Genomic DNA, 26,428 nt, shown 5'->3' with positions numbered 1-26,428 from the left:
ATTTTCATGCTAGATAAAAAACTTTAACTGAAGTGTATTGGTCTCGTCAATTTTTATCGATCGATCCAAAAAAATGTTTGCCACGGTTACTCTAACGCCCATAACGCTTAAATCTCTCTACCGCCCACATAACCATATATTGAGATCACTGGTAGGTAGGTGGCGCATTTCAATCTCGCTTTGCGGCTTGCATACCTCCATTTCCTTTTGGTCCCTTTAGCTGAGTAACGGGTATCTGATAGTCGAGGTACTCGTCTGTAGCGTACTTCCTTGTTATGTTAAATTCTTCGATTGATTTTATTTCGGTTTAAGTCTGGCACGCAGGCCTTGCGCACAGCGGGGAAGTATGTTAACAAAGCATTTGTGCATAAATTCACCACGCTGGTAACCAATCAAATTTAAGCACGGCCCCTGAAGGCGGCTATGCATAATAGTCAGTTAAACGATTCTTATAGACCACTTATTACTCACTATCGCTGTATGTGAAAACATTATATTCACTGTTTAAGCTAAGGGGTGTGAAGTGTATGTATATAAGTAAGACGGCATATGGTTGTGAAACATACCGACACTGCGACAGTCGACTACCTGGTGGTCAAATTACACATGAACTTGAAACTATGCTGGCGGGTGGACTTTTGTATATTGATGGTAGCAAAATGCTACAAAGACTAATGCTATTCTGTACAGTCTTTATCCAATATGCACGGATACTACAGATATTTTCATTGGTTGCTGAGGGTTTGGCGCGTTTGGTGTAGTTTTGTGAGAGTTAGATTTGGTATCTTATACTTCCTTGTAAAAAGAAATAGTTCGGTCTATTCTGGGTTAACTGCCAGTCCACAATCAGCTGTCCACCTTGAGAGGGTGGATAGGGCTGTCTCCATCAGATTGCAAAGAGTTTGCGGGAACTTACCCTGCAGTAGGAAACCCACGTCATTCGCGTAGGCTACCACTTTAGTGCCCGCCTTTTCTAGAAGTGATAGTTGTTTGTTGACCGCTATAACCTATAGAAGAGGTGATAGTACACCCCTTGTGGGGTTCCTCTGCTGACATTCCTGTTCGAGTGAGCTGCTCCCATAGTGGAGTACACTACTCTGCTGGTGAGCATGGTGTGTATGAGTCCCACTATGGGCCGCTCAATGCCCAGTTCAGTCAGAGCACCAGTAATCGCCGTTGGGAAACTAGAGATACTAGATACTAGAGAGTGGAGAGCGGTATCTGTTGATCTGCCTTGCGGTACGCGTGCTGTGCGTCAGAGAGTAGGCTTGGGTTGATGGTTAGCCTGATATGGATGTCAAATAGCCTTTCCAGGGTCTTTAAGAAGAAGGAAGAGAGACTTATCGGGAGGAATTCCTTTGGGTTGGTGTGGGAGGGTTTGCCGGCTTTCGGTATAGTTTAGAGCAAGGCAGCCGTGGAAGATGGCTGTCAGCTAGGGTAGGGATATAACTAGTGTCCGTTGTAGCTGGGCCGGGAAGAACCTGTCCGGGCCGGGGGATTTGAAGGGCTTAAAAGAGTTATTAGCCCACTTAATGCGGTTAGGGTTCGAGATGTTGTCTATACTCTGGTCGTCAAGGTTCTGCTCTATGTAGAGGTCCTCCACTACTTAGGTGTTTTTAGGGAAGTGAGTGTCTAACAGGAGTTCAAGGGTTTCCTGGCTGTTTTCCATCCAGCTATCAGCATTGTTTTGTGGGTAGCCTATGGTTGCTGGAGATTTTGCTAAGATTCTTCTGAGTCTGGATGCCTTCGCAGCAGATTCTATGCTACTGCAGAAGTTATCCCATTCTCTTCGTTTCGATATTCTTATTTCCTTTTTGTATAGGCTTAATTTCTTATGGTATATGTTCCAGGAGGATTCGCTATTGTTGTATTTAGCTTTATTGAAGTAAGTTCTACACTCTCTTATAAGGTTTGCCAGGGTTGTGTTCCACCATGGCGGTTTGTGCATTGCTTTGACAGTTCTGCTTGGACAAGCCCTTTTTATGGCCTCACCGCAGATGTCAGTAACTAGGTTTTCTAACTCTTGACCGTTGAGTACGTGTGTCGGTGAAGCGTGTAAGGTTCTGAGGAGATTTTTTTAGTATCCCCAGTTGGTTAATCTTAATCTTATGTTCTTTGCGGGAGGACAGTCTAGAGCTATTGTAAATTCTATGTAACGGTGGTCTGAGAATGAGTGCTCGATCCTTACCTTCCACGCTTCTAGCTGGTTAAGTAGGGGATCAGATATTTGTGTAATGTCTAAAACTTCCCTCCTATTTCTAGTGATGAAAGTTGGGTCATTACCTTTGTTGCAGATGAATAGATTTGATTGAAGGATATAGTCGTAGAGTAACTCACCCCTTTCGTTTGTGTTTGTACTTCCCCATTGTGTGGTGCCAATTAGCGTCCCCACCCAGGATGAGTTCCTTAGATGAGTGTGTATGTATGTATGAGTTGTTGTGTAGTGATGTTTGGTAGTGGCCCTTCGAAGTCGTGACTCAGATAGAATGATGCTATGGTGTGATGAGTGTTTTCATTTAGCTCCAGTCTGACCGTAGTGAGGTCGCCTTCTCTAAACTGAGGAATAAGAAATGCGTTAAAGTGTGTCTTTGTAAGAATGCAGGTTCTGGTTTTACCCTTACCCTTGGTGTAAAACAGCTTGTGTAGGGGGTTGATAAGCCACAGATGTTGTTACCAACAATCCATGGCACTTGAATGAGGACTACGTCTATGCTGGCTGTTGCCAGGCAGCCAGGTTTTCTGCCGCTAGTTTTTCTGTGTCGTAGATGCGAAGTTGCATCTTATCGAACCCGTAGTTCACCCGGTATTGTTGCTCTGCGAGGGGTTCCAAGCAGGCCCTGTTCAAGAGAATTACCACGTTCATAGAGACGCGCTCGGTTTTCTCCACCTTAACCACCTTCAAACCATCTGTCGGAAGCTTAGGGTTGAACCTGGTCAGCAGGCTGAGGATAGCCCCTGGTTCCGAGGGTTCCGACGGCAGCCACAAACTCGCTCTCGGTCGAGACGGGATGTCTGCAGCCTCGCAAACTGCCAACTTTGCCCCGGGGTAGACCTCGCCGACCTTGTTAATAGCCGCCTTGTAAAGTACTGCCGATCTCTCGTCTTCACAGGCGATCAACTTAACGTTGCCCTGGTACCAGGGTACCCTGGTGGCGGACCTGGATTCTCGTCCAGCACTTTTAAGGCCACTGACGCAAGGGTCCGTCTAACCCCATTGGTTCCTTGGGATCCTTCCGCCTTCATCGCTCTGGTCGATGACGCCAATGATCTTCTGATCCTTTACTACTTCAGCAAAGGATCTCGACCATGTGCGGTTGGTTATCTTGGCCTTCTTGCTCGCTGGTTGAGCTGTCTCCATCGACCTCTCTCGCTTGTTGCTGTTGCTGGCGGTCATAGCGATGTCGAAGTCTGGGATTGCCGCCTTTGCCCATGCTATGTCTTCTTGGATTTTTTGGTAATCCAATTTCGACGTATGGGGTTGGTGGTCAGCCGTTTGAGGATACGGAATGCTTTCTTTCGTTCCAGAGGTCATGCCTGGTTAGGTGGTGTCCTCTTGAACTCCTTGGCCCTGGTGCTTACCAGAAGACCGGCTTTGGCTCTCCCCTTAGGTTGGATGAGCTGGTTAGCCATCCCTGCGCTGGTGGGAGGCTTGGGCTGGTCTTTTTGGTGTATTATGCTTATACGGCTGCGTTGTTCGCTGGCCTTGGCGGGAGTCGAAGTCACATGGATTTGGGTTTTTGGAGCAGTGTTTATGCTCGTCTTATCGTCGCTGGTTGCGACTTCTGACTTTTTAAGAGTGTCGGGCTCTTGTTTGGTGTTGTTGCTTTTTTGTATTACATTTCTCCATACTTAAATCCCACGAGCTGCGGAGAAGGGACAGGTCCACCCGGGCAGAGATCCGCTGTACCCGGGTATGGCTGACTTAGAACAGGCGGTCGCCACTTGCCTGAGCTCACCGTTTGAGACTGAGTTGTTTGTTGACTCGGGCTCCCAGCCAGATTGACTCTCGGCACGGTACGAGTGACATGAGTGAGATGACGAGTGAGATGAGTGGAGAACCAGGGCGCTCGCTATCCGCAACCTACGACCCGATCGGTAGCCTTCAGTTCGGCGCCCTCTGAGCCTTCCCACTAGCTCTTTGGCCGAACTGAAATGTATTAGACTTGTCAATACCTATCGATTAATCAAAAAAAAGTTTGCTACGCCCACCCTATCGCCCTCAAACCGCCAAGGCCTGTGGCGGCAACAATTTTCATGCTAGAAAAAAAAGTTAACTGAAATGTTTTAGTCTCGACAATATCTATCGGTTGACCCAAAAAAGTTAGCCATGTCCTCTTTAACGCCCATAACGCTTAAATCTGTCTACCGCCCACATAACCATATTTTGAGATCGCGGGTAGCTTGCGCAGTTTAATCTCGCTTTGCTGCTTGCATATCTCCATTTCCCTTTGGTCCCTTAAGCTGAGTAACGGTTATCTGATAGTCGAGGTACTCGACTGTAGCGTTCTTCCTTGTTTTTAATAAATTCAAAACTAAGCAGGTTTTAATGTTTCTTTTAAGTTATGATGAAATTTGATCAACGTGTGGGAGCAGCAGTTGGAGCCCTTGCAAATAGCACCAGTAAAGATGTCGATGAAAATGACTTTATTGATGCTTCTCGCTTGGTATACGATGGAGTTCGAGAAATTCGACGAGCCGTTTTAATGAACCGAGTAAGTAGTATTTTTAAAATTGCAACCCTATTTCATGCTAACAGCGTACCGAATAATACAATTTAAAAGAATGTATTTATTTGATAATACATTCGTATAATCATATTTTCTTGACAAAAGGGGTTGTCACAACTTGTGTATGTTAAGGTTGCGAACGACAGTAGTTTTTTACCTCTTCAAGCGCGCTTTTTTTACATTAGAAGTTTTTTTTTGTTTTCAAGCTCTACACTGCACTATGGGGAATTTGACCACTTTTTGTGGCATTAACTAATAAATCAAGAACGAAGGAACATTTAAAAGTGTTGTTTTGTGAATCAATTTAAAAAAAATTAAAATGAAAAAGATAAACGTGATCCCGCTTAAAAAAGGAATTTTTTTGATTTTTACCAAAGTAATATTACTTTGAAAAAATTTTTTTATAACGAAACCAAAAATAATTGAACATAAAAATAGTGTCGTTTTTTATTGCCCATTTTTTAAATGAAATTTTTATTTTTTTTATTTTGTTACCATTATAATTCTTAAAAAACCACTAGAATCCTTTATATCAACGTTAAGCAAGAAGATGGTGTAAAATAATTTTAAAAGAATTGTTATTTAATAACAAAAATAAATGCACACTGATTTTATAAGATAACATAACTGGCATTTACAAGAAAGAAATGCGGGAAATATACAGTTTAGGTCGGGTCTTAAAAGCCAAATATTAGAAAAAGTACCCAAAAGAGCAATTTTATATTGACTGAGCCTAATGAGAACTAAATACTCTACAAGACAAGGTTACAGAGATGGAAACAGCCGGAATCACTTTGTAGCTCTATTTTTTTTCAGGTTAGAATTTACACGCGAATATACGAGCACCACAATCAATAATTACAGTATCAATGTCACAAACACAAGTTAGAAACCCCTCGGATTAACAAGGCTTAACAATGGTGCGCACTGTGGTTTGAATAATACAAGACTTCTTAACCCTTTCAGTACTTTTTGAAAATGACGAATTTTTGTGAAAATCTACTTTTTAAACTTTTCTACTTCCAGAAATATTACTTTTTTTAATATTTCCGGAGTTTGAACTTAAAAAAATATGTTTATATTTATTCTAAATTTTTCTCATTCGGGGTACGCCGCAACACAATATGCCTGTATAGCCAATTATCTGTATTGTTTTGATAAAGCGTGTCGAATGAACATAGATCGTATAATACATTTTCGTCCAAAAAAAGTTGATGTTAGAACTTTTGTATGTTGAATGTTCGATCATCACTAGTTTTTTTACCTCGCTAAGACGTGTTTATGTTTGCTATCAGAACAATATCAATAACAATATTAGAAGACTAATTACATGTTGAGGATTCGGAAAGTTTAGACAACCACCGAAAAAATACTTATATATCTCGATTTTTATCGCTATAGATGAACTTTTTCAAAAATGGGTTTTGACATCTTATTTTCTTTTGTCTCATACCTACATTAACTTGAAAGGGAAATCGGTGTAAGAGAAATATCTATTTTAACTTAAAGTCGCAATGATAAGACCCAAACGCGATCTAAGCCGGAGAAACCTTAATGGGCTTTGGCTTATTTCGATGTGCACTTTCCGCACGTGAGGTTCAAGTTGTGCTTATAATTTGAAATAAAAAAAAATTGTTCACAGTGTTATTGTTATTTCATTTCCAAACTGTAACCTCTAGTACTAAATAAGTTACTATCATCCAAAAATCGGGGTTGTTTTCGGCGCATTGGAAAAAGCATGAAAAGTTATTTTCACTGAGCTGAGATCTAGTTTTTGACGTTCAATTACTTTCAACGTGTAATACGTCAAAGCTGAAGAATTTCAGATTCTTACAGGTTCTGAGGTTTTAAAAATCAAATCTCCAGTTTTTTAAAAAACCTGTACAAAAAAATGTTATTTAGCTCTAATTTTGTTATAAATTGTTGTAAAAACGAATAAGTCAACGTAAAGTGTTTAAATCTTAAATTTATTTTTCCAATTAAGTTTAAAACACATCTTTAGCATCAGGCGTTTAGGAACTGTGACCTTTGAAGTTAATGGCCCCTAAGTTATCTCAGAAGACCACAGCAGTTTCTTTCTACTGGGTAATTTAAGAATACCGATTCCATTTGTCCAAATATGTATTTAAAATCTCGATGTATATTGCACAAACTTCTTCGCTTGACTACTCGACTTTGCTTTTGGGTATAGGCTTTTCATAGCAGACAACCATACTAAAAACCAAGAAAGAATGCTATAGTCGAGTACCTCGACTATCAGATACCCGTTCCTCAGCTTAAGGAACCAAAGCAGCAAAGCGAGATTGAAATGCGCCACCTACCCGCGATCTCAATATATGATTATGTGGGCAGTAGACAGATTTAAGCGTTTTGGGCGTTAGAGTGGGCGTGGCTAACTTTTTTGGGTCAACCGATAGATATTGTCAAGACTAAAACATTTGAGTTAGAATTTTTTTCTACCATGAAAATTGTTGCCGCCACAGGCTTTGGCGGTTTGAGGGCGATAGAGTGGGCGTAGTAATCTTTTTTTTTTAACACATCAGTTTGTGGGTGGTAGAGTGAGCCTGGCATATTCGAGTAATAAACTTGCACTGCGTACAAGGCTACGGAATGTAAATCTGAAATCCCATATCCCAAATCATACGGACAAACGGACAGACGGACAGAGCGTCATGGCTAGATCGACTCGGCTAGTGATCCTGATCAAGACTATATATACTTTATGGGGTTGGAAACGCTTCCTTCTGCCTGTTATATATTAATTTCCCTTTAGCTGAATAACGGGTATCTGATAGTCGAGGTACTCGACTATAGCGTTCTTCATTGTTTTTGTTTAAGAATATTATGGGATATCGTAATTGCCAGCTATTCAAAAAGTATAAAAAAAAAGAGAAGAGACATCTCAGTGATTATTTGTGAAAAAAAAATTATTTTGTCAGAAGCAAAGATATGGCGATGCCATATTTTAGTTGAGTTTTTTTTTATTTTAAAAATACATTGTGTTAAAAAAAAAATTTAAATGCTCATTAATTATTATTTCTGCAACGCTTTCAGATAAAAATAACATCCATAACGGTTATGGTGCAAAATATATTCAAAACTTTATAAAAAAAATTTATCGCGCCTTTTTGCAAATCGGCATTTAAATTTTTCTAAAAAAATATAATGTTTAGGAACTTATTTCCAAAAATTTCTAAATGTGACCTCCATTACTTTCCCTATATTTTAAAAAACTTTTAAAATTTAAGAAGAGCAATAACATAAATTTGGCGGACAAGCCGGTGATAACTTTTAGCTAGTCGCATCGTTTACATAGCGAGCAGAACGGTCGAAAACTGTTTTTTACAACACAATTAATTAATTAAAAACAAGAGAGATCGCTATAGTCTTTTTTGCCTATAACTTTTTAAAGAATAATCCGATTTGAACTATTTTTGGTATTTAGGTGGATATTAATGGATTTGGTGGATAACCCAATAGCGAAAGTGTACAAACAATTCGAGTGCAAAATCTATCTCAAGGCGCTACAGCGAAAAAACTTTTATTTTTATTAAAAAATATAAAAGTCTCAAATCAGTCTTATATTTGACACGTTAAAAAAAAAAGTATTACAATCTATAACTTTTTTGTATAAAAATCAAAAATTTAAAAAAGAAACGAATAATTCTTATTTTATAATTATACCCGTTACTCGTAGAGTAAAAGGGTATACTAGATTCGTCGGAAAGTATGTAACAGGCAGAAGGAAGCGTTTCCGACCCCATAAAGTATATATATTCTTGATCAGGATCACTAGCCGAGTCGATCTAGCCATGTCCGTCTGTCCGTCTGTCCGTCTGTCCGTCTGTCCGTCTGTCCGTCTGTCCGGATGAACGCTGAGATCTCGGAAACTATGGGAGCTAGGCTATTGAGATTTGGCGTGCAGATTCCTGAGCTTCCTACGCAGCGCAAGTTTGTTTCAGTAGACTGCCACGCCCACTTTAACGCCCACAAACCGCCCAAAACTGTGGCTCCTACAGTTTTGATGCTAGATAGAAAATTTTAACTGAAATGTAATGTTCTCATCAATACCTATCGATTGACCCAAAAAAAATTTGCCACGCCCACTTTAACGCCCACAAACCGCAAAACCCTGTGACGCCCACAATTTTCATGCTAGATAAAAAATTTTAACTGAAATGTATTGGTCTCGTCAATACCTATCGATTGATCCAAAAAAAAATTTGCCACGCCCACTTTAACGCCCACAAACCGCAAAACCCTGTGACGCCCACAATTTTCATGCTAGATAAAAAATTTTAACTGAAATGTATTGGTCTCGTCAATACCTATCGATTGATCCAAAAAAAAATTTGCCACGCCCACTCTAACGCCCATAACGCTTAAATCTGTATACCGCCGGTAGGTGGCGCATTTTAATCTCGCTTTGCTGCTTGCATATCTCCATTTAGCTGAGTAACGGGTATCTGATAGTCGAGGTACTCGACTATAGCGTTCTCCCTTGTTTTTAGATTGAACATTTTCATCGGTTTATCCATGCTTTTATACGTGTTGCGTCAATTTCGATGTTATTTGATTAAAGCAAGAACGGAAGCTAACTTCGGCACGCTGAAGTTTCTATACCCTTGCAGGTCGTTGCCGTGGGAGCATTGTACGTACAGACTCTGTACTTCAGTGCTTTCCGATTTTTAGAAAACTAAAAGCTAAAAACTTAACCTTGTAAAAATTTAATTTTACCTATGCTAGAGACACTTTGTCTTTTAAGATCTCTGTTTCAAACAAGCTCTTTAACCATATGTTCTGGAGATTTCTGGCCGGCACTTATGGTGGTGAAGGTATTCGAAACTAGGAACAAGAATACAAGTAAAAGAAAAATACCCGTAGAATACCTTATTCTTCTACTTTAGCACCTTCTTTAAAAAACAAAAAACTAGCTTAACTCTTTTTTGTCGGAATACCGGAGGCTTGCGTAGTAAGCTATTTAAATAGTATTGTGTTTACTGAGGCCTGGTTAAAATCGGAGATCCAACTACGAAATTTTTCCTGGTAAGTACTCTATTTATAGGCTAGGCATGATCGACCATCCGGGCGAGGAGGTGGCGTCTTAATTGCCGTGGGATACTTGCTGAATTTATTGCATTTATATGTGTAAGGCTATCGAGGCTAGCACCTCTAGCTCAACCTGATGATCTATATCATCCTGCTTTCAAGGTCTTATTCGACACTGGTGCTGTTTTAGTAGAAAAATCAGAGAAGGTAACTAAGCGATTACATTGTTTTCGCATGGCTGACTGTCGGAGGCTAAACTTACAGGCATTGAGTCCGATCTCTACTCATCCCAAAATATGGATGATGCTATAAACGAAAGCTCTCTACTTGTTGATCTTCAAAGTGTTACCCGTCTACTTACCTGGTCCCGATTCCTGGCTGCGATCTCAAATACTGCGCGGAGGCCTTATGCAAGCTCCTTCACAAATTGTTTGCCTTATCTTTAGAATCTTCACAATTTCCCCATATCTGGAAGAAATCGTTTGTAATTCCTCTCCACAAGAAGGGTAGCAAAGTGACAGCATATAATGATAGAGGTATCTCTAATTTGGAAAATTTATTACTCCCCAGTTGAAGCACCTCTGTAGCTCAGGTATACCTATCTTCATGTGAAGACAGTTTATGAAACGTAGATCAACAACTACTTACCTTTTGGAAATTACTTCATTTGTGATAAGGGGATTGAAAAAATATTTTCAAATATACGTCATTTACACTGACTTTAGGAAAGCATTTGACTTTAGAAAACTGAAACTTATATGAATTGCAGAAATCAAGGATCGCTTTTTAAAAGTTCTCTCTCTTGTATACTCCACGTTACCTCCGGTGTGCCACATGGGAGCCACCTGGCCGCTACTTTTTTACTTTACTTATTAATGACCTTCCCTCAGTTAAAACTCATTCTCGTGTACTAATGTACGCACATGATGTTACAATCCGATTTGAATAATTTTCAAACATGGTGCTCTGACAATTTACTGGCTTTGAGCTTGCGGACTCTGACTATCAGTCGTTGGCGCCAGTTGATATACTCCTGGGCAGCGACTACGTTTGGACCGTGTTCACCGGTCAAAAAATGTTCGACAACCAAGGGAACATCATCGCCATTTTGACCATATTTGGATGGGTCATAATATCTATCGTTATTACTGGATGTTCATCTACAACAACAATGCACACGGCTATTGACATTGACGCATCGCTACGGCGCTTTTGGGAGCTGGAGGATGTCAACCAGGAATTCCATGGAAAACCAGAGGACGATGAAGTTGAACAGCACTTTTACATCGTTACATCGTCGATCTTCCGTTCAAAAACTTCAAGGAACAGTTTTCGGACACTTTACAGGGAGCGCTAACAAGATTCCGGGATGTAGAGCGCCGCCTAAAGAAAGACCCCAGTCTGCATTCACAGTACGTGCAATTTATGCGAGATTATCTTCAGTTGGGCCACATGCGAGAACTGTCGCCAGAAGACATTGACAAAAGGCCGAGCTTTTACTTGCCAAATCATCCTGAAATTACCCAAAACTTACGGGTCGCATTTGACGGCTCAGTCAAGGACACGAATGGACGGTCCTTAAACGAAGCTCTGCACATTGGACCCAGCATTCTACGAAATCTTTTCTCGATTTGTATGCGTATCAGAATGTTCAAGTTCGTCTTCTCAGCAGATATTGTCAAAATGTATCGACAAATCTGGGTGGCTGCCAACCATTGTGGCAATCAGCGAATTGTTTGGAGAGAAGATGAAACGACTCCTATTAAACACTATGAACTGTCCACGGTACATAAGGCACATCCTGCGCACCACTTTTGGCAATGAGGGTCCTGGATCAATTAGCTCACGATCATCAACACAGCTTTCCTACCGCTGCAAAGATCTTGAAGGAGCAGTTTTATGTGGAAGACGTACTGACCGGAGCACATACCGAGGAGGAGCTCATTTGCAATCAAAATGAGTTGATCCAGTTGATGAACTGTGCAGGAATGGAACTTGGTAGATGGGTTTCCAATTCATCACGTGTCGCTAACAGATCTCTCGCTACAACCGAAGTACAAGGCAAAGGATCCAATTCTACAGCAAAAGTTCTTGGCATTAATTGGGATTCAGAAGAGGATATGTTATCCTACAAAGTTTCCCTTACAACAAATCCGCACAACACCAAACGCCAAGTGCTGTCAGATGTGGCACGCGTTTTTGACCCGCTGAGTATTCTGTCGCCAGTGGTAGTGCACTTTAAAATTCTGTTCCATGAATTGTGGCTAATCGATCTCGGCTGGGACACGGAGCTTCCTCCGAAAATTCCGGACTGGTGGAATAAATGCCGTAACGACCTACACATCCTTCGAGATCTACGCCTGCCACGCTTTGTCCAAAACAATGAAGATCACATCGAACTTCATGGGTTTTCAGATGCCTCCATCAAGGCAAATTCCGCAGTCATCTATAGCAGAGTGGTGCGAGCAGATGACACCGTATCTGTTTCACTCATAGCAGGAAAAACCAAAGTTGCTTCGCTGAAGCAGCAGTCTCTACCGCGGCTTGAACTTTGTGACGCTTTGCTACTGAGCCGACTGTTCTTATCAGTCAAGGCTGCACTACAGCACAAGGACATTGAAGTACATGCATGGTGTGACTCAACCTTAGTCTTGGCTTGGACCGCAAACTACTGACGGAAAACAAGCCATTTCACAGCCGCTCCCAGTTGGTGAAGCTCTCGCCCATTATCTGCAAGGATGGCCTTCTTCGAGTTGGTGGATGACTGGACAACTCACAATTACCAGCTGATGTGAAGCACCCTATACTGCTTCCGAAGTCGAACCGCATCACAAGAATGATTTTGGAACACGAGCCAGGATCCAGGAGATTCTGAACTTTTTCTAATTGTTCGTCAAAAGTACTGGATCTTTGGTGGGCGCAACCTGATAAGAAATCTGGTTCACAACTGCATCAAATGTTTTCGCCAACGTAAACTCACGGAGCACCAATTCATGGCCGATCTACCAGGCATCCGTATAACAGAAGCTTTACCCTTCCAGCACTCAGGCTGTGACTATGCTGCTCCATTTAAACTAAAGGAAAGGAGAGGGCGCAATCCCCGAAAATCTAAGGGCTAAATATGCCTCTTTGTTTGCCTTGTAACATCAGCCATACATTTGGAACTGGCCACCGATCTTAGTACAGACACATTCCTGGCATGTCTTCGGCGTTTCATGTCCTGTGAGGAGTTGAATAACTCCCCACAAATAGAAGCAGCAGCAGATGGCCGGCCGCTTACCAGATACGCGGCGAATTCGCGTAGTAACGGCGCGGCGGGGAGAACGAGAGAGTTTGGAGACCAAGGGTGGAGATCGAGAGAGTTTGGAGACCAACGAAGGAGAGCGAGAGAGTTTGGAGGCCAATGAAGGAGAGCGAGAGAGATTGGAGACCAAGGATGGACAGCGAGAGAGTTTGGAGACCAATGAAGGGGAGCGAGAGAGATTGGAGACCAAGGATGGAGATCGAGAGAGAATGGAGACTTCGCGGCCAGAGCAAGAGTGCCGTATGCGGAAGGGGATAACGGAACTCCAATGGACTTTGGACTCTCCCGTGAACTTTGGACCGGGAGAGGAAGTGCCACATCTCGGCAGTGGAGCGGCACACAGGCGTGCCACAAGCGGCACGGGAATCAGCGGAACGGCAGCAGTGGGCGGAACATCTATTGGAAGCGGTACATAAAGGACAAGTGGGTCATCCAGGAGGCATGAACTTTGGACCCAGAGTGGAGACATCCAGCGGGCCGTGCGCAAAAGGGAAATAACGGTGCTTGGAGGCCCTATATAAGGCCGCAGAGCGCTGGCAGCTGGATCAGTCGATCACGAGGAGTCGAACCTTCAAGATCAATTAAAGTACCAAATAAACAGTCAGTCAAGCAAATAATCTACGAGGGAGCTACAACCAAGCGAGTCGTCGGAAGCAGCGCCGTGGGAAGCATACAAGGAGCAAGATCGCCACGTCGAGACGTTCGGGATTAGGACATCAGGAATCTCCGAATTGAGACACAGGTGGCTGAGTTCTGAAAGGCATCACGCGGCTAAGTCAAGGCGTTTGTTTTCTAACTTTGTCACGACCACACCCTGGCGAGTCGCCCGGCGGGTCGGTCAGAGACAAGCAAAAGAGTCCTACGACGAAGAGCCGTAAGCTTGGGGAGGAAAGTTGTCTGCGACCCAGCGTACCTTGCCCGACCAAGCAGGACCTGGCGTGACGGACGAGCGGTAGATCGATTTGTGGTTTCGAAAGGCGTCAGCCTGGAGAGCCCTGCGATTACCGGCGAAGTTCCCGAGCAGCGACCGCCCAGCTCCCCGAGCGCCAGAACAACGAGATACTGGTCAGAAGACAGCGCAGAGGACATCGATAGCAACGCCAGCAGACATTTCCGGCAGCCACGTTACCATCGCCGCGCGGAGCTCATTGGGGAGCGCAGGAGCGTCGCGGACGTCACGCATTAGGGTGAAGCCGGGTGGAACGTTCGTCTGCGCTAGGCGTAAAGCGAAGTGAACCGCTAGACAGCCTCCGGGCGGCAGCCTTGACTGTCAGCGCGAACTGAGCAAGAACCTAGCGGGACCGTCCGGGACAGAGCAAGGGACAGGTATTGCCTCGAAAGGCGTCAGCCTGGAAAGCAAGGCTTGTTCACCCTAGTCTGAGAACGGTGACGCTTCCCTAAGCCCACAAGGCCGAACTCTCTGCGGGTCTAAGGCGCTACAAGCGACCCCGAGGCGACGCGTCGGCAAGCAAGCAGAGGCGGCCACTACGAGCGTCCCGAGACCCAGGATCCAGAGGAGGACGAGTCAACGCGTCGAGAAGCCAGAAGGAGGAGCACCAGCAGCCGGCGGAACCAGAACAAGGAGATACAGAAACCAGCATAGCCACACACCCGCTGTACCAATACCACGAGAATAAATCCCACTGTTACCATTTGAACACTTTGTTTTCTCACTGATCTACGGGCAATCACGTCATATAAATTTGGTGGGACGAACACACAATCTTCTGAGCTAGCCGCACGAATCTCGTGGCGAGCAGACATACAAAATCAGTTCGTTACAGTCCCTTCGAGGAAAATGCTCACAGATCTTCAGCGACAACGGGACGAATTTTGTTGGTGCCAAAAGAGCATTAGATGAGATGCAAATATTTTTATCTTCGCAGGAGCATCAACGCAATCTAACACAATAGCTGGCTAATGATGGAATCAAATGGAGTTTTATACCTTCCCATTCGCCACATTGGGGAGGGAAGTGGGAGTCATCAGTACGTTCCGTTAAATTGCATCTGCGTCGAGTTGTGGGAAAAACGGTTCTAGCCTTTGAACAAATGCAAACTCTGATCGCTCAGATCAGTGCAGTGGTAAACTCGCGACCGTTATGCTACACACCTGACCTTACCTACTTGTCTCCGGCGCACTTCTTAATTGGACGCCCATTCACAACTGTTCCAGAGTGAGATCTGACTCATTTGCCGATCAATCGTCTGGACTATTGGCAGCACTTGCAATCGATGTATCAAGAGTTTTGGAAACGCTGGCATCAAGAGTATTTGACATCCCTACAGAAACGTCAAAAGTGGAGCAACATCGCATTAGATAATATAGTCCTCGTCAAGGACTCAAATCTCCCTCCAGCAGCTTAGTTACTAGCCCGTGTAGTGGAAACTCATCCTGGACCAGATTGACTTGTAAAACTTAAGACGTCTACTGGAGAGATGACCTTGCCCATCACCAAGTTAGCTGTACTGCCTAATTCTGAATCACAGTTTTAGGGCGGCCCAGGATGTTGATGAACGCATTAAAGCCGTTATTTAATTTTGAATCTTATTCTATCTTTGGTATATGAAATACTAACTTTGCCCTTTTTAATATATTTTTGTGCTGCGTCACACTTTAGAGATTTTTTAGGACTTAGTGTTAAGACTACAACAGAAAGCATCGGACACACAAAAAATGTGACAAATTTAATAATTGAAATACAGTCCACTCAAATGGGGAAATAAAACGTTTTTATTCTAAACCATTCCCTTTTATTGCGGTCAGGTAATGGACAGGTGCGCATTTTCTGGTAGCTTTTGCTTGACTCCCTTTTATAACATGTTTATGACCCATTTGTGGAAAGGAGAGAAATTTAGACAATTTACCAGTTAAACGTTCTGGAGCGGAAACAAAAATGTGTGTTCGAAAATATTCCACATCTGAGAATCATTAACTTGTGACATTTATTTTATTGGGTTTTTTTTGATTTTTTTAATTAGTTTTACAATCAAAGGAAACATTATTCCCCAACATGATCGGACATGTTCCTCTAAGATAACCATCTTGAGTACGTGATCAAACCTTTCCCCAACATGATCGGATATGTTCCTCTAAGATAACATCCTTTGGATGCTATGGTTGTGCGATCTTTCTCACGTGCGCCTTTTTCACCTGACTATTAATTGCACATAATGAGGGGAAGGATACATGATCAATATTGTCACATGGGGATGTGAGGGCGATGGGGACAATCTCCTCTGATACTTTCGAGTTTGCGGAAAAATGTTTTCTCCATTATTCAAGAAAATGTTGTTCGAGATTTTGTATACAGCAAAGTAAAATCATGTGGTGTTTCTATGAAAAAACTACTATTCAGGTTTGGATCTTTTTCGAATACAATTCCAATTCCTTTAGAATAAAATAATTATTATTATCAAATAAACCTTGAACATTAATCGAAACAGTCAGGGTATTCCCTAAACTGTTGAATTGCTGAATTGTTGAAAATTCAACAGAAAATTTCAACAATTAAGGGAACGACCCTAAAAGTTTCCTGTTGAATTTCCAATTAATGATGTCTGCTGTTTGTCAGATTGTCAAAATGTCAGGCTGTGCTTGCCAAAGATTATGTTTAAAATTAAGGAAAATGCCGAGAATAAGCCAAAAAACTTAACTATTAGAACTGCTAACAGTCAGCATCCTATCATATATCCTTTATTTGCATATTTTATACGCTTGCAATTCCTCCATGTTTACAAGTGACCAGAGTTACCCTCAAACTTTTAGTCGAGAACAGCGACAACAATGTTTGTGATAAACGATTATAGGAACTAGATTGATCAACTCTTGTGTTCCGTCATTCTGTCTGTCAGTCTCCAACAAGCCACCTTAGTTCAGTAAAGAGTTGACATACCTTAGAAATAAGAAGTCCAGACTTTATGGGAAATTCAAAGATACCGGTTCTCTATCTATTTATTCTAGATACTTAAGTTCTCGGTCTAGTTTTACCGTGCTTAACTCTCTGTGTTACAAAAACTATTTAAATCGTTGTAAAGTTCAATTTTTGTCAGAACCCAAGAAAGTTTTATAATTTTGTTAGCACTAAGCGTAAATCCACCAATTATCCTTACTCGTTAACTTATGAAAATATTACCGCATAACTGATCAGGCAATAACCGATCTTATTGCCAACTTTTCTTAAACGACATATTCTACTTTATCTCATTCTTCACAACCGTATTCTAACACTGTATCCAGGTCTAATTTAGTATTCTGTCCCACCTTAAATGAAGACTCTTTGCTTGTCGATCTTCAACGTGTCAAGCCTGTATCCTGGTCCTGATGGTATTCCTGGCTGCGTGCTTAGATATTGCGCAGAGGCCTTATGCAAGCCCCTTCTCAAATTACTTACCTTATATTTAGAATCTTCACAGTTTCCCAATTTGTGGAAGAAATCGTTTGTAATTCCTCTCCACAAGAAGGGTAGCAAAGTGGAAGCATGTAATTATAGAGGTATCTCTAAATTGTCAGAGGTCCCAAAACTGATTGAAAATATTATTACTTCCGACTTGCAGCACCTCTGTAGGTCAGTTATATCTCCGTGTCAACACGGGTTTATAAAACGTAGATCAACAACCACTAACCTTTTGGATCTTACATCATTTGTAATAAAGGGATCTACAATCATCTTCAAACAGACACCATTTACACTGACTTTATTTAAGCATTTGACTCTGTTAATCACGCTCTTCTGGTTAGAAAACTGGATTTATTAGCGTTCCCTGATGATCTTTTAAGATGTATCTTAAGTTATCTGAATTGCAGAATTGTCCCACAAGGGATCGCCCTGGGGCCGCTACTTTTTACTTTATTTATAACTGACCTTTCCTCAGCATTAATTCACTTTTCGTTTACTAATGCACGCAGATGATGTTAAATTATGCCTGCACTACAAGAATACTTCTTGCATGTCCAACTTATAATCAGATTGAAATAATTTTCAAGCATGGTGCTCTGACATTTTACTGAACTTAAATAGCTCTAAGTGTAAGGTTATGACTTTTTGTCGAGTCAATCCTCAATATGCGACATATACGCTGAGTAAGGACTCATTGGATAGAATAACTCTAGTAAACAATCTTGGCGTTCTTTTGGACCCAAGACAAAACTTTGCTGATTATATTTCGTCCATGGTGAATAAGGCTATGAGTTCGCTAGGCTTCAATAAAAGTTGGTCGTTGTTAATTTCGCTTGAGTGTGGATCTACTCCTAATTAACTTACCCTCCCTAGTCAACCACATAACGATGCTTGGAACAGTCTTTATTTATACCCTTACTCGAGGTGAAATTAATAGCCCCGACTTGATTAGCATGCTTAACTTTTCTGTTCCATGCAGATTCACTTAAAAACACATTCCCCTAATTTTAAATCATTGTAGATCTATGACTTGCATGAAGTGTATTATGTTCTGACTCTATTCGACTTTATCCTATTATCTTAAAATCTGACTTTGTGCCTCTCTTAAAACGGTTAATATTATATTTTCTAGCACAGAATTAGATTTTCCTCGAACTTTATCTTTATTTTTCTAAGCGTCTATCATCTCGCGAATTCGTGCCGTACGACACACAACAGCACGGCGGTTGTAAGAGAGTCAACAGAGTTGATGTCGTAACTTTCGTTAATTATGAAAATGTTGTAGATTCTGATGGCGACCTGAGGAACTCCGACAAGACGGCACCAAAAAACATTTTAAAACGCTATTCGGATTGTATTCTAGACGGAATACCACAGACTCGTGTAACAACAGGTCATTTTCAAATTAAGTTAATAAATCCACAAAAGACAGTGCAGCGCAGGCCTTATAAACTTAGATGTGAAAGAGCATGAACGTTATAAAATCTATGAGTTTCTAAAATCTTATAATATTCGCCCCAGCGAACCTTTTGCTAGTCCGAGGATGCTCGTTAAAAAGAAAAACGATAGTGACCGTTTTTGTGTTGATTTCCGTGCTTTAAATGAGAACACAGTCGCAGACAAGTACCCATTGCCTCTAATTTCAGACCATATTGCTAGGTTACGTGGGACAAACTATTTCTCATGTCTCGATATGACCAGCGGTACATCCAGATTCAATTGAGCGTACCGCTTTTGTCACGCCTGAGAGTCAATATGAATTTTTGAGTATGCCGTGTGGTTTTAAAATATAATGCTTTGGGTAACATTGCATACACTTACGTCATCGTGTACATCGAGGATGTTTTTACATTGTGCTAGAATCCTTGAACAAGGCTAGATTTTCATTCAACGTTACAATGTGTTCCTTTCTTAATTAGGGTTGGATATCTTTGATTTTAAATGAGCAATGGACAAGTCCGCCCTAATCCACGCTAAATTCAGGTGTTGATAGAACTTCCACCCCCAAAAACCAAAAATGCAACTAAGACAATTTATAGGGCTAGCTTCTTACTTTCGAGAGCTTGTGCCAACATTTTCAGAGACTTTTAAACTCTTGTATTCGCTTACCTTAAGAAATACTGTGATTTCGTTTGGCTGTTAGAGCATAAAAAATTTACTCCAATATAGTATCTGTTTTAACCCAGAAGCCGGTGCTAACAATATTCGACCCTCAACACTCGATATTACTGCACACAGATGCTATCTCAATCACCTATGGGGCAATATTATTGAATAGAAAAAAAACGCCATGTTATAGAATATTTTAGTAAATGCACATCACCTGCTGAATCGAAATACCACACCTAAGAATTTGATAGTTTGACAGTCGTCACTGCTATTAAACATTTTCGTTATTTCTGACAGGGCCGAATATTTGTAGTATTTACTGATTGCAACTCGCTAAAAGCTAGTCGTACAAAATATGACCCATCAACAAGGTGCATCGAGGGTGGGCCCTCTTACAGTCGTTTTTTGATATCCAATATACGAAAGGAGAACGAATGGCACACGTAGATTTTTTGTCAAGGAATCCGCTGGTGAAAGAATTGGCTAGATTCTGAACAAATACGTGAACTTGAGGTGGCAAAGTTAGTAGCTAAGCTTAAAAACAACGAATTGCCGAAAAACTCAAATAAAACTTATGAATTGAGAAAGGGGGTTTTATATAGGAAAATACAGAGAAACGGTAAGACCAAATGTTTGCCAGTAATCCCTAGGGCATTTAGATGATTAATGATTAATATCATGTCCACGAATCTCTAATGCACTGCATCACTTGTAAACTAGCTAAGCCACCAGTGAGGAATATGCAGGTCGCATTACATCCGCTTCGTAAGGTAGAAATTCCGTGGCACACCGTGCATATTGACATAACGGGAAACATGAATGAAAAAAACGACTTAAAGATGTGCTTTATTTGTCTGGTAGATGCGATCACAAAATTTGTTTATTTTCATAATACCTTAAGAATTGGCACTGAAAGTTCTATCAAAGCCGTTAAAGCCGTCGTGTGTTTGCTCGGAGCGCCCATTCGCATTATAGCGGATCAGGGACGTAACTTTGCAAGCTCAGGATTCCGTGAAATTTGGTCCTTCCCAAAAAATTAAGCTTCACTTAACTGATACAGGTGCGACTAGAGCAAACTGCCATGTAAAACATATAATGATCACGCTTAGGAGTATGTTGGCCTTTTGGCGGTAAGTGATAAAGAGGATAATTTAACTGAAAGGGAACATTAAACAAAACAAGGAAGAACGCTATATTCGAGTACCTCGACTATCAGATACCCGTTAATCAGCTAAAGGGACCAAAGGGAGATGGAGACATGCAAGCAGCAAAGCGAGATTGTAATGCGCCTACCCGCTATCTCAATATATGGTTATGTGGGCGACAGACAGATTTTAGAGTTATGGGCGTCAGAGTGAGCGTGACAAACTTTTTTGGATCAATCGATGGGTATTGACGAGACTAACACATTTCAGTTAAAATTTTTTTTCTAGCATGAAAATTGTGGGCGCCGCAGGTCTGGGCGGTTTGTAGCCGTTAGAGTGGGTGTGGTAAACTTTTCTTGGGATCAATCGGTTGGTATTGACGCAACTAATACATTTCAGTTAAAATTTTTTATCTAGCATGAAAATAGTGGGCTCCACAGGCTTGGGCGGTTTGCGGGCGTTAGAGTGGACGTGGCATGTTCGCGTAACAAACTTGCGCTGCGTACAAAGCTACAAAATCTAAATCTGAAATCCCAATTCTCAATCTTTGATAGTTTCCGAGATATCCGCGTTCATATATACGATTTTTTGAAGTTTGTTGGCGGTTTATGTACGTCGTGGCACCCTGCTGAAACAAACTTGCTCTGCGCAAGAAGCTCAGGAATCTGCATGCCAAATCCCAATATCCTAGCTCTTATAGTTTCCGAGAATTTGCGAAATTCCTCGTTCATACAGACAGACGGACATGGCTAGATCGACTCGGCTAGTGATCCTGATTAAGAACATATATCCAAAAAGCTTTTCTTATCGGAAATAAGAAAAATATGTGCTCACAGCTGGTTAATTTGCGAAAAAATAACTGTACACTCGAAGATTCCAGAAATTTCTATGGCAACCACGCGTGTTTTCGGTTGGGCATTGAATAGACGCACTTTAGATTTCTTTGTCTTGCGTAAACCAATTCCTTGGATTTTTCAACAAGACAATGCTCACATTTACTATGTTTATGCTAAGGATTTCATGATTTCTTAAAAGCGTGAAATAAAATTTGTTCCTGTTTATGCGACCCGGCCGAATTCATGCATTTTATCAATCTCAGCTGACAGAGATGCCGGACAAGTGGAAAAAGGTGTGAGCGATTACTAAACCGATTATTTTTTTCGATTCGCATGAAATAGTCTTGCTAGTATTAAGGATAAAGTGTGTGCAAGCCAGTATAAAATATTTTCTACAGTCAAAATAAAAGTTGAAAACTAGTTTCTGTTGGCACTGAATGAACAAATAATTTGTTAAATGTAAGGTATATTTATGTATTTATATCGATCTGGCAACTCCGATAATTATAAAGAGTTACCGGAGTTTAATTGTCACCATTTCACGCTTTGAAGTTGAATTCATAGTCAACTTTCGTGAGTTGCCGAATTCACGAAATGGCGTTTATGCACACACGAATCGGCTGAAATCGCGAAATGAAAGCGTGAATTCGGCATCGCATAAACACAGTAATTGATAACGCTCGAGTCGTTTATTTCGAGTCAAAACGTTAATATCATGACCTGGCCTTCATATTCTCCAGATCTTAACGTAATTGAAAATGTTTGGGGCTGGCTAACACGGAAGGTATACGAAGGAGGAAAGCAATACGAAGATAAGGAAACATTAACTGCAGCTATTAAACGTGCTTGGAGCGAGATTTCGTTGAAATACATAGATTGCGTCTATTCTGTTGACCAAGAAAAATGTGCCTTATTTTAAGTTGCTTGAAGAAAATGTTTGAAAACACAACTTATGTTATATTTTTATAATATTTTAAATATTTTAATTGCAGTATTATTAAATATCCAAGGTTTTTACATATTAACTTTTTATCAATAATCATTAAAATAATAAATATAAAATAAATTTGTGTGGAAAACTGAGTGCGTCTAAGCCAAGACCAGCAGTGTACTGTATGGGGTCGGAAACGCTTCCTTTTGCCTGTTACATACTTTCCGACGAATCTAGTATACCCTTTTACTCTACGAGTAACGGGAATAATATAACAAGACATACGCAGGAATGATAAGAATTAGGCCAAAAATAATAAAGTATAACGTAGGAGACCACGTGTTGTTAAGAAATGAAGAGCGTCACCAAACAAGGCTTGACCCAAAGTTTAAAGGACTTTTTGAAATATTCGAGTTACTAGATGGAGATCGGTACGTTTGAAAATCAATAACAAGTAAAATAACGTATAAGTATGCGCATTAATTTTTGAGTGCATTGCCTTGTCTATTCGGCAATTAATGAAGTTAATGATGATATAGACAGCTTAAATGGAGATGCGTCTGATTCCTAGGTGGGAATAATGATATGGATGGCACGGTAAATGCATTGGAATCCCAACTGAAGATAGAATTACCGCACCGCACCATAATGTCATTTCATGAATTTGTCTGTGTTGTATAAACAGGGGCTATTATAATTTTATGTATTGGAGAATGCATGAAATTCATAGCATAAACATAGTAAATGACTTTCAATTCAAAAAGAAATCAAAAGGAGTTTAAAATTAAGTGGAAAGCAAGGCAGATCAAGATAGCAATAGATTGCTGCCGAGTAAGGTCTGTTCGTAGAGCGCTGATATACTTGTTAGAGAAAGACGGCAAAGAGTGTACGAGAATCGAGTAGAAAGTCGGAAAATTACTTTTGGGAAGTTGGTTCAGAAAGTGCTGAGAAGACGAGCAGAACTTACTGTGCTGGAAACCGAATTTCTTAAAATATGAAAAAATCAAATAACATACATACATTTTTGATCAAGAGCACAGCTGAGTCGATCTAGCCATGTCCGACTGTCTGTCCGTTAGTATAAACGCTGAGATCTCGGAAACAATGGCATGTAGATTCTTCAGCTTCTTGCGTAGCGGAAGTTTATTTAAAAACAAAACTGACGCCCACAAACGCCCATAACGCTAAAACCTGTCTAGCGCCAAATTTTTTAATATTTTGTAAAAATTTAAATGAGAATCATCAATACCCATATATGTACATGCCAAAAATACTGAAGTCGGACTATTCATTATAAAAATACACCTGTTTCATTCGCCTCAAAAACTTTTACACAAGGTGAAAGCAATAAATCTACAATGGAACATAAACTTCCAGGAATTTATTGGGGTGATCAACATTCAGGTCACACTTATATGGAAAAAAAAATTGATTATTAGAACAGATCACAAACCATTAGTATACCTCTTCTCTAAAAAATCCTTCATCAAAACTATTTAGAATTATTAGGCGACAGGAAAGCAGGACAGCCGATGTTCTTTTACGAATAGAATTTAAGGAAACAAGCAACTAACAACATACCTAAGGTTACAACAATATCATCATCGACTACCAAAAATTCAGGGAAAACTATTGAAAATAAACGCAATGAAAAACCAATGGTATATGAAGCTATAAACCCCAGGGATTTTAATAACTATGAATTCCTAAAATTTAATAAAAATAAATGTTTTATACAAGAATATAAATGTAAGGTAGTCACTTGTGTAGGGTGTCCAAGTGATGCTACTGATATCCGAGAGAAAAACACGTTAAGTATATGTATCAATCTTTGAATCTTTATCGCCCTTTCGTTCTTTGCCTCCGCTCTTGTTTTTTAGAGTATACATACATATTTATAACTTTAATATATTTGTTGTACATATTTATGTGCGTTTGCAAACAATTGTAAGGTCAACCAAATGTTTACAAATATATCGGTGGATTTAGATCTCTTCTTTCCAAGGCCAGTGATCACAAAGTTGGCAAATTAAAACAAAAGAGAACGCTATAGTTGATGCCATCGACTATTAGATAACCGTTACTCATCTAAGTGTACTGGGAGCACTCAGGGTGTGCGAGGAATATAGAGATATATATAACTGTTTTATGAGCGGTCCGAATTGTACAATTGATAATCAAAACAAAATCTAATGTTTTGGAACATTGATAATCAAAACAAAATCAAATTTTTTTTCAAAACCTTTAACAATTTAAGCACTAGGCAGGACTTAGAGTTATGGGCGTTTGTGGTCGTTAGAAAGAGCATGGCACCTAGCTGTAATAAATTTGCGCTCAAGAATTTCTTCCGAGATCTCTTTTAACAAGCAAACAACAAGTTTTATTTGTGTTTGATTTCCGATACCCAATTCATGTTCATCCATGTTTAAACCGATATGTAGTGAAATAAAGAACAGTCTCTCACAAACTTTGGGCAAAATGGTAGTGTCCTAAAATTTTGGCTTGCCAGGATTGTATACCCCAATGTAGACTAGGCATTAAACTAACTTTAAAGAGCCAAGGTTTCGCTGTGATCGATAGTCCACTGCCCAGACGAAGGAGCCATCTCACTTTCCTCTCCTTGTCCCTTTCGAAAGCACAGGTAGCCACAATATGCTGCTTACAGGTAAGCCACATGTCTAGAGTAAACCCAATGTACATTACCGTGGAGTCCCGTCCAGGCTGAAGCGATAAGTGTTCAGCTGTTAAGGTAATTGCAGCAGCTTGTCATTTTAAGAGGGGTATTATAAGTCCTAGCGGATTAAAATAGCAGCGATGGTCAGAGGGATGGTCGGCCGTCAATGCGTTTCGTTTATTAGCATCACATCAATTGGATTAGCAATAACACAGTGCTCTAACTCGAGACTTTTGCCAGTGAGACCATTGGCGTTCCAAAATAAAAAGCGAATGCCTTAACTAGACATTTCTCCTGATCTTAGCGGCATCAGAAGGCGAACTGCCCGTAAACTGACTCTCAAGAAGCTCCATCGTTTTTATTATCTGGTCAACACGGGAGATAAGTAGTTTAAAGCCAGCACTAGACAAAGGAGCCTCAGGTAAGTGTTGCATAACATTGGAAGTGCTAGAACCAGATGACGGGGAGAGTATAAATTTAATTGATGCTTGTTTTTTGGTTGTTCAAGATTTGCGTCGATCAATTGCATCTAAAAAAGCTGGACATTTGCGGCAGCCTGCACTGTGGTTTTAACCGCAATTTATGCACTTACATTGATCCAGACCTAACGGGACAAAACACGGTTTCGAGATTCATGATCCCCACCACACTTTGCGAATTTGGGAAGCAAGATACATTATGTTTTTGTGTGTCCAATATCCTGTCAATTATAACACCTAACAACTTAATCTCGACGTTTAGGAGGGACTAAAGAAATTGACTAATATGCCATAGAAAAAAAAGCATATGTAAAAGAAAAACTATAACTCAATATGAACGCTCTTATACCCTCTGTACAAATTCAACGGATTCTTGGTAACATAGATAATCGCTGCAGCGAACAACAATCCGTATCCGAATGGACAGGACGTGCAAATTCAGTTACTCAAAAAAAAATAGAAAACACCGCAAAACTGAAAACTATTTATACGCTAACATATAGAATGTTTTCAGCACCAAATCATTAATTCATTGCTATTAGCAAATTAATCAATTATGCGATTTTTTTGCCATTCGGGCAAGCGTAGAGTAAATTATATAGGGACTATTTTGGCTAGATGTTTAAAATGTGAAAAGCAGTCGATAAATACTTTTTTTATGTCTTCGGACGATGTTTATCCAGCGGAAGAAAATGCAGTAATAAAACGGACTCTTTAATATGCGGTTTTTACAGTATTTTGGTTTCGAAGTGAAATATTTCGATAAACCATGGAC

The 26,428-nt window shown here is 40.6% G+C and overlaps 1 protein-coding gene across 3 annotated transcripts in view; it reads left to right on the top strand.

Moving 5' to 3' along the window:
* alpha-Cat (catenin alpha) overlaps positions 1–26,428 on the top strand; it is a 154,300-nt gene that overhangs the window by 61,651 nt on the left and 66,221 nt on the right. For all 3 annotated transcript variants that reach the window (XM_070996780.1, XM_070996779.1, XM_070996781.1), the window contains one exon: positions 4,561–4,712. In XM_070996780.1, the coding sequence (XP_070852881.1) occupies positions 4,561–4,712 (152 nt within the window). The remainder of the gene's footprint in view (positions 1–4,560; positions 4,713–26,428) is intronic.

The sequence above is a fragment of the Drosophila suzukii genome, chromosome 3 (genome assembly GCF_043229965.1).
Source record: "Drosophila suzukii chromosome 3, CBGP_Dsuzu_IsoJpt1.0, whole genome shotgun sequence".
In the NCBI taxonomy this organism is placed as follows: Eukaryota; Metazoa; Arthropoda; class Insecta; order Diptera; family Drosophilidae; genus Drosophila; species Drosophila suzukii.
The sequence above is the reverse complement of the archived record's forward strand: the minus strand, read 5'-3'. Positions and strand labels throughout refer to the sequence as shown.